The following is an 11,353-nucleotide window of genomic DNA, read 5'->3' on the forward strand; positions in this document are numbered from 1 at the left end:
CCCACGGTGGACCCAAAAGTTTACATGAATGTCAAGGATGGGTATATTTGGAGGAGGTGAATGTATAACTGTTCGTCTGGCATATGGGAGTTGGCCTTTGCCCTATGGCATTGGATTTTAACTTTTTTATGTTTTTACAAATGGGTGCATTTTCAGCCTTCATAAATATTAGTTTAATTGTTGCAGACAAGCCCACATGGTGGGAAATCTTGTGATGATTACGTCCTGATGTCACACATTTGACTTAATGCAATACATCACGGTCATGACACTGTCACTCGAAAGAGAGGGCGCCTCCGGGCCCTAGTATAAAATAGCTTTTAAATTTTTTACATCTACTGCAGTGAAAGTGATGCGGTTTTGTACATGAGTTGTGTGCGTGGGGAGAACATCACGTGGGGGCCACCCCCACCAGCAGTTGATTTGTGTCTCTTCACTCTCTTTCCCATTCCTCCAGGGAGAAGCCCAGGCTGGAAAACGATAGTATAAATCTCAGTTCTGCAGTGCGAGTTCTGAGGGATCGTTCTGAGGTGAAAATGGAGGAGCAAGATCACACAGGCCCCAATTCAGGAGAGGTATCAGAGTGGGCAAGAAAAACCCCTCAGGTCCTTCAGCTTGGGAGTGTGAAGGGAATCCTGGAAAGGAGACCAGGAGACCTGATGAGTCCATATGGAGTGGAGTGTTCTCTTCCTTTCCCTGGGGCAGTGGGAAGCCCAGTGGAAGGAGTTCCTCAGGACAGTGGAGAGCCATCACTCTCCACGTGGAATGCCACGTTTGCCAGAGAAACCTTCACCCTGGGAGGATGCCAAGGCCTTTCTGGCCTCCTTTGAGCAAGTAGCCAAAGCCTGTCAGTGGCCCCAGGAAGAGTGGGCGACCCGACTCCTGCCAGCCCTCAGTGGAGAAGCTCAGCAGGGCTTCAACAGGTTGGATATCCCAGATAGAGAGGATTATGGGAAGGTGAAGGCAGCCATCTTGCGAGAGGATGCCCAGAGCCAGGAGAAGCAGCGTCAGCAGTTCCGGCGTTTCTGCTACCAAGAGGCTGAGGGGCCACGAGGGGCTTACAGCCGACTGCGGGAAATGTGCTACAGGTGGCTAAGAGTGGAGAATCACAGCAAGGAGCAGATTCTGGAACTCTTTGTCCTGGAGCAATTGCTGAACATCCTGCCCTTGGAGACCCAGAGCTGGGTGAGGGAGAGCGGCCCCGAGAGCTGCTCTCAGGCGGTGGCCCTGGCCGAGGAGTTCCTCTTGAGGCAGGAGAAGCAGGTGAGACCCTTCTGCTGTGTGGGCCCTGAGTGTGGGAGGGCCTGGGGTAGAGCTGGGGCTGAGATCTCTGTTCATATAAGGGGGGAGAAAGGGAAAGCCAGTATGCAAAGGAAAGTTTGGTTGGTGGATTTTCATGGAAACCAAATCCAGAGTTTTTAGGTGGGGAGGAATTTTGTCTCAAATTGGGAACCAGTAGATGGGCCTATATTGATAGGGTTACCCTTCCCCTGAAGGAGAAGGTCTTGGGCGTCTGGGTGCTCAAGATTCCTGCTCCCCCTCCCCCGCCATCTCCACAGATGAGAGGTGTGGTCTGGAGAGTCCTGAAGACCTCCTTCCATACAGTTTTGTGGTTGCCATTATGTCTTGAGCCTTCTTGGTGGTGGTGCCAAGAGTCTTTTGCAATGTGTTGCTCAGACCTTTCAGTGTTCCTTAAGGAACCCCTGTCTTGCTTCCTCCGTGCTACATAGTGATAAGTCTGTCATAGGGTGGGCAAAAGAACACTCCCTTCTACATTCCCCACAGTCTTTGTTGCTCTGCCCTGAAAGGGTCCATCCCTCTCTGCTGTTGTAGATGCCCTTGGAGGAGGCAGCTGGGAATGTCTCCAAGGCAGGCCAGGATCTGTCTGAAAGTGAGCAGAGGTGTCCCACGATGAACATCAAAGAAGAGGAAGGCGGAGAGGCCAGCCCACTGGGTAAGGAGGGAAGGAGGCCTTCTGGGGCCTGAGGTCAGGGAGTCTTGGTAGCTCCTTTTGGGGCTGAGCTCTTAAGTGGCTTTGTGTCTCATTTCAAGGGCTGCTTCCTTGTCCTTTGATTCCCCAAAGGACTTGATATCCTCGAGTAAAGAAGATGTCAGCTGGATGAAGCCCAAGTCCCAGCAACTCTTTCCTACAGGGGTCACCTCAAAGCTGTCCAAATACCTTGCCCCTTTCCTCTCCAGAAACCAGGGTGGCCCTGTTTGATATGTTTGACAAGGCTTTCCCACTGTTTTTCAGAAGCTGAAAGCCAACTCATGCCCCTTGATACACCCATCACAAAACTCAGTGGATTTTATGATTCTGCAGAGAAGCCATTTATCTGCTCAGGGAGTGTAAAGAGTTTCTCTGATGGAAAAAAGGTTAAGGTGCAGTTTCCAAAGCATAGTAGTATGAAGGCATTTAAATGCATTCAGTGTGGAAAGTGCTTCAGATACAAATCTCAGTTCCTTGTGCACCAAATAACCCACACAGGGGAGAAGCCTTTTGAATGCTTAGAGTGTGGAAAGAAATTCAGTCAAAGTAGCACTCTTCAACAGCATCAAAGAATCCACAGAGGGGAGAAACCTTTTGAATGCTCAGAGTGTGGAAAGAAATTCATTCAAAGTGGCAGTCTTCAACAGCACCAAATAACCCACACAGGGGAGAAACCTTTTGAATGTTCAGACTGTGGAAAGAAATTCAACAGGAGTTTTCATCTTCAATGGCATCTAAGAACACACACGGGGGAGAAATCTTTTGGATGCTCAGATTGTGGAAAGAGGTTCAAGTTGAATAGCGACCTTAATCGGCATCTAAGAACCCACACAGGGGAGAAACCTTTTGAATGCGTAGAGTGTGGAAAGAAATTCAGTCAAAGTGGCAGTCTTCAACAGCATCTAAGAACCCACACAGGGGAGAAACCTCTTGAATGCTCAGACTGTGGGAAGAAATTCAGTCAAAGTGGTAGTCTTCAACAGCATCAAAGAATCCACACAGGGGAGAAACCTTTTGAATGCTCAGAGTGTGGAAAGAGGTTCAAGTTGAATGGTGACTTTCATCGGCATCAAAGAACCCACACAGGGGAAAAGCGTTTTGCATGTTCAGAGTGTGGAAAGAAATTTAGTCAAAGTGGCCATCTTCAGCTGCATCAAAGAACCCACACAGGGGAGAAACTTTTTGAATGCTCAGAGTGTGGAAAGCACTTCTGTCAGTGTAGCCATCTTCAAAGGCATCAAAGAATCCATACAAGGAGAAACCTCGTGCCTGCTGATGCACAAATCTGTGCCCCGTATGATCCTGTGGCCTGATTGGAATTACACAGTCAGAGTCCAAGGAGTTAGATGAATATCTGTTTATTTGCAAGTAAAACAGGGAATACAGGGCTGAGTACCTTAGCTCTTCAGCAGTTCCAAAACTGTATTCTCCCATAACCAGGAAGGGTAGGTCTTATACCCCAAATGATATCACATATAGTTTACCCATTAAAGAATCTCTAATTGGTACTAAGCATTTTACTTTAAACCTTACTATTGGTCTCTCCTTATACTGTATGTCAGTGATTGCATTTGCTTATCTGGTCTCCAGGATAAACACTGGGTTCCTTTCTGACATGCATATGGAGAGCTAACTGATAAGGGCTGTGAATCACATTAAACTTGCTCTCGGCGTCCCTGCAGCTTGCGCATTCCATTTCTATTGCATCCTAATTCCATCTGCAGAGGCTTCTAATCATACTTTTGCTTAATATGGCTTCTTATACAAAATGCAATTATAAAATATATGTTCGACTATAAGTTTCTGTAATCGAAAGATTCTAGGTTACATACCAAGATCTGGATGTATTCTGATTAAACTTTTGAACTTTAGCCATGATTGAAGCCTCCAACCGATCTCAAAGGAAAGAAAGCAAAGATGTGCTCTGAGGGTGGAAGGAGATTCCAGACCAGCTCTGCCCTCCTTAGTAATCCACATGAGAGAAACCTCATTAGTGTATGTGGAAGAAGTTGAGGTACAGATCAGACCATTGCAAGGGTAATATGTGTTTTTAAAAATGGTCTGTAAAAGTGTAGGAAGAAGTCCTCTTGCTTCAGCCAGGCCTCTTTATTTTATTTATTTTATTTTATTTATTGGATTTATACCCTGCCCTCCCCGCCGAAGCAGGCTCAGGGTGGCTTACATAAAAGTGTTAAAACAGTTTAAAACACATAAAATCTAAAGTGCAATGCATTCTGTTCCCCCCCTCTGATATCTGTGTGTGTTGGTTTAGTTTCAAGGGGTGCAGTCCTTAGTTCTGTTTGTTAGCTTCTGCCTTGCCTAATCACCATGTTTTAAGAGCTAGAGCATTGATCTGGGTGGATCTGAGTTTCAGTCCCCATTGGGCCAGTCCCTAACATACCTCACAGGATTGCTGTGAAGAATAAATAGTGTTCCTCTGGGGTGAGACCCTTCTTGCATGAAACATTTAATGGATTTTTAATTATGGTCATCTCTGGACTTTGCTGGTACACGGTCTTGGATGGCTTGTGTCTCTAATAGTAAACTTTTTTGGATGATGTGGGAATACCAAAGCCATATATTTGGTTTTTACTTTTTTAAGGAGAAAGTGTGCAACCATCACATTTAGAGGGCAAGATGAGGTGGAGGCAGTATCCCCAGTCATGCTCAGCAGTGGCCTCCAGAAGAAGAAGAAGAGGTTGGATTTATACCCCGCCCTTCACTTGGACTCTCAGAGCGGCTTACAAACTCCTTTCCCTCCCCCTCCCCACAACAGACACCCTGTGAGGTGGGTGGGGCTGAGAGAACTCTGACAGAAACTGCTCTTTTCCAAGGACAGCTGCGCCAGAGCTTGTGACTGACCCAAGGTCACATCAGCAGGTGCAAGTGGAGGAGTGGGGAATCAAACCCGGTTCTCCCAGATTAGAGTCTGCACACTTAACCACTATTTATTTATTTATTTTATTGTATTTATACCCCGCCCTCCCCGCGAACGGGCTCACTACACCAAACCACTACACTTAACCACTACACCAAACTCCAGTCCCAGAAGTGGAAATAGGCGGGGGAAGGGAGGCAAGGAGCTGGGCATCAGGAGAAAAAGAAGAGGGTGGGGCAGGAAGGGAAAAGAGAAGAGGGAGGCTTGGGGAGGGAGACGAGCTGACAGGCGCCATCTTCCTGTGATCTGAGCGGATGAGTACCAATGGTCCTAAAGCCTCCGCAGATCAGGGTTGTTGAGCAGAATCATAGACGAGAGAATAAAGTTTCATTGTTAGTGGCCGATGGGCGTACATGTCTTTTTGTGTTCCCAAGTAGTTAAAAAAAAAAACCCAAGTACATGGGTAAATGGTGCTAACCTATAGGTTTAAAATCTGAATGTGGGTTCCCATTCAACCTACATTTCCGGCAAGTTTTAGGGACTTCAACTGGTTCGATGACTGTGAGGGAAATGGGGAGGGGTGGAGAGCAGGCCTTGACAAAGTGTCTATGGCTTTAGGAGCCACCCCAAAAATTTAAGGGTCAGACTTTGTTCACCATTCAGGACTTTATATTTTCATGACCATACTTTCCCATTAGTGCTGCCGCAAAACCCAACCTTAAACTCTTCGCAGTTCGTCATTTTCCTTAAAGATACAACAAAAGCTTTGTCGTATATAAAGAAATATGGGTTACCCCATTTGTCATCACAACAAAAAGCTAACCTCTATCCCTCCCCTAAATAAACATTGTGCTTCTACTGAGAATCACCGAGAGATACTTAAAATAAAGGACTGATGAAAATCCTCGGTGACACAGTGACATTTCTAGGTGCCATGACACCCTGGTGCCTAGGATTGATTGAGCCATGAATTGGTGCCATTGCCAATACAATATTACGTAGATCTGGCAGTTTCCATATTGTAAGGAATATTTTCAAGGTAATTTTGAGGTTGGACTTCCAGGTAACAGTCAGGGTTGCTTTCTTTTAGGATTGACTGATTTGATCTTCTTGCAGTCCAAGGGATTCTCAAGAGTCTTCTCCAGCACCATAGTTCAAAAGAAACTATTCTTCGCAAAATCTTCAGAGGGAGATATTGTTTGGGGGGGGGGGGGGGAGAAAGGTTGTCAGCAGTTGGGCCAAAAAGGTTTTTCAACTCTGGATTAAAAGATGATGTTCTGGCAGCGTGAAGAGTCAGAAGGCCACAGCTAACATGATTTGTGAAGTTTGGCCCTGGATTGGGTTGAAGATATGGGGCCGGAGTTCAGGATATTAAGAATTCTGCATATGCTCAGGAGCCTGTTCTCCACAATGAGTAATTCTTACCCTTGCAAGGAATGTGATGTTCTCTCCCCCCCTCCCTTGAGTAGTGACAAGTTCCAGTCCTTAAACTCACTGGCTCCCTTTGGGGCATTTTATAACATTTCTTTTATTTATTTAATATACATGACTGGCACTGAGTGGGGAGGCTACCTGAGGGAAGAGAAAATGCCCAGATTTGCCAACTGCTTGGAGAAAAATATCTAACTTTATGTCATGAAAAGCTTCAGTTGGCTGTTTCCACAGGAAATTAAATGAGGACAGAGTATGGCGGAATTGCACATCTATCCTCAGGATTGTCAAGACGCATACTGCAAGGCTTACATTCACAGTCTCCATCTTCCCCAATCACAGGTTGTCTCTTGCACCCTCGGGAGGGAGATGTAAAAATCCCCTCCTCCTGCACTGAACTCCTGCTCAGCTTCAGGACTAGACCGAAACTGGGGCTCAGCACTACAGCCATTTGCTGAGTGGGGGCAGGATTTGCCCACCTGCCACTCCTCACAGGCCTTTGATTGCCTCCATGGGTTTTATTTCTCAGATGCCTTTATCTGAGAAGATCCTCTTTTCAGATCACTGTTTAATTTGGAAAGGTACTCAGATGTTTCAGTTTCCCGCTTAATCTGAGAAAATATGGAACTTATCTGAGGATATGGTATGAGAAAGTATTTTGCACCAGTTAATTCCCACTTATTTTGTTTTCTGTCTTTGGTGTCAGATTTTTAATTTGCAGTTAAATATATTTTAGAAGGTGGCTCTCGGCCATTAGGTTTAAACATCTAAAGGTGGGTTCCTTGTCAGCCCAGGTTTCAGGCAGGGTTTTGAGACACAGTGGGAGACTCCCTCTGGGAAAGGGACGGCACAGCATAAGAACATAAGAGATGCCAATGTTGGATCAAGCCAAAGGCCCATCCAGTCCAACACTCTGTGTCACACAGTGGCCAGAAATACCAGGTGCCATCAGGAGGTCCACCAGCGGAGCCAGGACATTAGAAGCCCTCCCACTGTTGACCCCCCCCCCAAGCACCAAGAAGACAAAGCATCACTTGCCCCAGAGCCCCTATCTATACCTTGTGGCTAATAGCCACTGATGGACCTCTGCTCCATATGCTTATCTAATTCCCTTTTGAAGCCGTCCATGCTTGTAGCCGCCACCACTTCCTGTGGCAGTGAATTCCAAGTGTTAATCACTCTTTGGGTGAAGAAGTACTTCCTTTTATCCGTTCTAACCCGACCGCTCAGCAATTTCATGGAGTGCCCACGAGCAGTGTTCCCTCTAAGCTGAGTTAGTGTGAGCCAGCTCACAGTTTGTTAGCCTCCGGCTCACATCATTTTTGCCTTAGCTCAGGAAGGATGGGCTCCAGAGCAAACTAATTTATGCAGTAACCAAATCGCTCGCTCACAACTTTAATGCCAGTAGCTCACAGACTAGAATTTTTGCTCACAAGACTCCACAGCTTAGAGGGAACATTGCCCACGAGTTCTTGTATTGTGAGAAAGGGAGAAAAGTACCTCTTTCTCTACCTGCTCTTTCCCATGCATAATCTTATAAACCTCAATCATGTCTCCCCTCAGTCGTCGTTTCTCCAAGCTAAAGAGCCCTACGCGTTTTAACGTTTCCTTATAGGCAAAGTGTTCCAACTCCTTTATCATTCGAGTTGCCCTTTTCTGCACTTTTTCCAAAGCTATAATATCCTTTTTAAGGTGTGGTGACCAGAATTGCACACAGTATTCCAAATGAGGTCGCACCATTGATTTATATAGGGGCATTACAGCAGGTTCTACTTCAGTGCCATTGACAAAGACAGAGACTGCGGGTGCCCTCCTCTGGTGCAACCAGTCCCAGCTGGCTGATCTGTCCCAGAAAGTGGGGTTAGCCGCCCTGAGCTACTGGATAGGGCGGGGTATAAATCCCAAAATAAATAAATAAATAAAAAATTAGGAGACCTCGGCTGGACATGGCCCATAGGGTCCCTAGAGGGTTCTATCTCATTCCTTCTGCTTTCAATTCTGGTATTTTCTGGGGGTCTTTGAGAGTCTCAGCACTATCTCTGCTGGAGTCTCAATTCGGGCCAGGAATGTGAGCGTCCTAGAGGCACCGGGTGGGATTTCTCCCTGGTGGCCTCTCCTGTCAAACAGGAGCCTGGTGCCCTGGTTGACCTCAGAGGGGGAGAGCGGAAGAATCTGGAAAAGGTCTTGACTGTCAGTGGAAATCATGGGCTGAATCTGACCAGTGTGCTGTATTGGACTGCATCTGAGGTGGTGCTGAGTGTAGGCCCATCCAGTCCAATACTCCGTCACACAGTGGCCAAAAATACCAGGGGCCATCAGGAGGTCCATCAGTGGGGCCAGGACTTCACAAATGGCAAAGTTTATCACATGGGTGATAAAGACTCTGTAAAAACTATCTATTGCTAGTGTGGTTGTTGGATAATGCTGGGTTCGATGTGTTGCCTCTAATTTCTGTTTTGTTGTTATGATTTTAATTATCTATTTTAATTTTAAATAGACATTAAAAAGGTTTTAATTGGCACTGAGATTGTTTGTATTGAAGTTTCTTTCCTGCTGTTGTTTGCTAATGGTACGAGCTAATGCAATAAAGTTTATGAATTAATGGAATGAATGCGGCTCCGTGAGGTGTTAGATGGAATCGCAGGGCCTTTTCCTTACAGCCCTGCTGTCATCTAGTTCAAACCCACAGCTGGTAGAAAATGGCCTAGGCAGCAGAATGCAGGATGCTGCAGAAGGCCTGGGTTCAAATTCCCTCATCTGTGACTTCCTTTTGCAGTTAGTGTTACACACATACACGCAGTGCAGTTTCGAATGATTAACCACTGATGTGGCTATGCTACCTAGATGGGCTCAAGCCTGGCCTGTATCTTCATAGAAACTCTACCTGGGCTTGCATATTGGGCTAGGATTCCCGCAATGCAATGCAAATATCTAAACTTACCACCCACACTCCATGATGTGGATCCAAATAACAGGAGTCATCATCCAGTAAAAAGGAATTTTTTTGAAAAAAATTAAGAAACGGAAGGAAGGGAAAATTGCAGAAGAATCAGAAAAGTGAAACAAAAGGGTACATATGGCAGGGGACGTACTAAAACTAACGTCCCACCATGTGGCAAAAGTGTAAACCTCCTTTTGTGAAGTGTAAACCTTAAGGAGGGGGGGGGGGGGGGGGGGGAGACAAGTCATCTGAGTGGACTCGACCTCCTCGTGGGATCTTGGCTGCCACTGCGCGGTTTGCTCGGCAGCCCCAAGGAATCTAGCCAAGGCCGTCATGCTTCCGTTCAGCTCTTGTGGAGGCTTTAAAGATTTCCTAAGCATTGGTGGGAACGTGACTCCCTGACTTTTCAGGACTACCTTTTTACTCCACCACACTGTAGTTCCAGCCTACGTTGCCACTGGCTGAGCATGGACAGAGTGCCTTCCTCGCCAGTCTTGTTTTTTGGCCGTCAAGTCGCCGCCGGCCCCGCAGGGTTTTCAGGGCCAGCGACGTTCAGACCATCGCCTGACTTCGTTAAACCTCCGGGCTTAGGGAGAGCGGACGCATCCCGGGCCTGGAGACGGGGCTCAAAGGAAGCGTTTCTCGAGCAAGAATATGTGCTTCTTGGCCTTTCGGGGCTCGAGAGGGTTAAAGTGAAAGGGTTGCGCTTCCTAGAGAGCCGGCACAAGTCCTCCCACTTCCGCCTCTGGGGACCGGCATCGCTGGCGGGATCGCTAGAGGCTCGAGGCTGGAGCCGGACCGGAGGGTAAAGGCTGGAAGGGTAAAGATCTGTGGGGCGGGGGCGGAGGAGGGAGAAGATCCCCCAGGCCCGCCACGGGCAGCCCCGCGAGGAGTGGGTCTGGCGAGCAGAGCAGGTCCGGGGGAGGAGGAGGAGGAGGAGGGAGAGAGGTCGGGCGGGCCCCTTCTTCTCTGCTCACCGGGCGGGAGGGCTGCCAGCTCCGGATCTGGCCCTCTGAACGGGCGCAAATCTGCAGCAAGAAGCCTGGAGGGGATCTGGTTTCTCAGAGATCTGGAAGATAGGAAACCTCTGCTCGAGACAGGAGAGCCGGACAGGCTGGGGTTTCTCCCGGTCACTTGGCAACCCCAGCGAAAGGGCGTGTGGGCTTCAGGGCGGAGTCATGTAGGGCTTTGCGGTTGGGGAGGGGGAATAGAGCTGGCCCCATGAAGACCATGGAGTCGTAGTAGATAACTCACTGAAGACAGTGTGCGGCTGCAACGCTATGCTGGGGATTATTAGGAAGAGAATTGAAAACAAATCAGCCAGTATCATAATCAGTGTTCCCTCTAAGCTGAATTAGTGTGAGCTGGCTCACCGTTTTTTAGCCTCCAGCTCACACGTTTTTGTCTTAGCCCAGGAAGGATGGCTCCAGAGCAAACTAATTTATGCGGCAGCCAAATCTCTCTCACAACTTTAATGACAGTAGCTCACAAAGTAGAATTTTTGCTCACAAGATTCTGCATCTTAGAGGGACTATTGATGATAATGCCCCAGTATAAATCGATGGTGTGGCCTCATTTGGAATACTGTGTACAGTTCTGGTCGCCACACCTCAGAAAGGATATTATAGCATTGGAAAAAGTGCAGAAAAGGGCAACTAGAATGATAAAAGGATTGGAACACTTTCCCTATGTACAAAAGTTAAAGCGCTTAGGCCTCTAACTTGGAGAAAGGACAGCTGAGGGGTGACATGACAGAGGTTTACAAGATTATGCATGGGATAGAGCAAGTAGAGAAAGAAATCCTTTTCTCCCTTTCTCACAATACAAGAACTCCTGAGCACTCAGTGAAATTGCTGAGCAGTCAGGTTAGAATGGGTAAAAAGAAGTACTTCTTCACCCAAAGAGTGATTAACACCTGGAATTCACTGCCACAGGAGCTGGCGGCGGCTACAAGCATGGATGGCTTTAAGAGGGAATTGGATAAGCATATGGGGCAGAGGTTCATCAGTGGCTATTAGCCACAAGGTATAGATAGGAACTCTCAGTCTGGGGCAAGTGATGCTCTGTCTTCTTGGTGCTTGGGGGGGGGGGGTGCACGGTGGGGGGGCTTCTA

General features: G+C 47.4%; 1 protein-coding gene across 1 annotated transcript in view; it reads left to right on the top strand.

Annotated features, from left to right (window-relative positions):
* Nucleotides 1–3,303, top strand: part of LOC107116313 (zinc finger protein OZF-like) — a 17,810-nt gene extending 14,507 nt beyond the window's left edge. The window contains exon 4 of the mRNA XM_015418218.1: nucleotides 2,448–3,303. Within this exon, the coding sequence (XP_015273704.1) occupies nucleotides 2,448–3,303 (856 nt within the window). The remainder of the gene's footprint in view (nucleotides 1–2,447) is intronic.
* The last annotated feature ends 8,050 nt before the right edge of the window (nucleotides 3,304–11,353 follow it).

Source organism: Gekko japonicus, unplaced genomic scaffold (genome assembly GCF_001447785.1).
Source record: "Gekko japonicus isolate JY-2015 unplaced genomic scaffold, Gekko_japonicus_V1.1 scaffold2838, whole genome shotgun sequence".
Lineage (NCBI taxonomy): Eukaryota > Metazoa > Chordata > Lepidosauria > Squamata > Gekkonidae > Gekko > Gekko japonicus.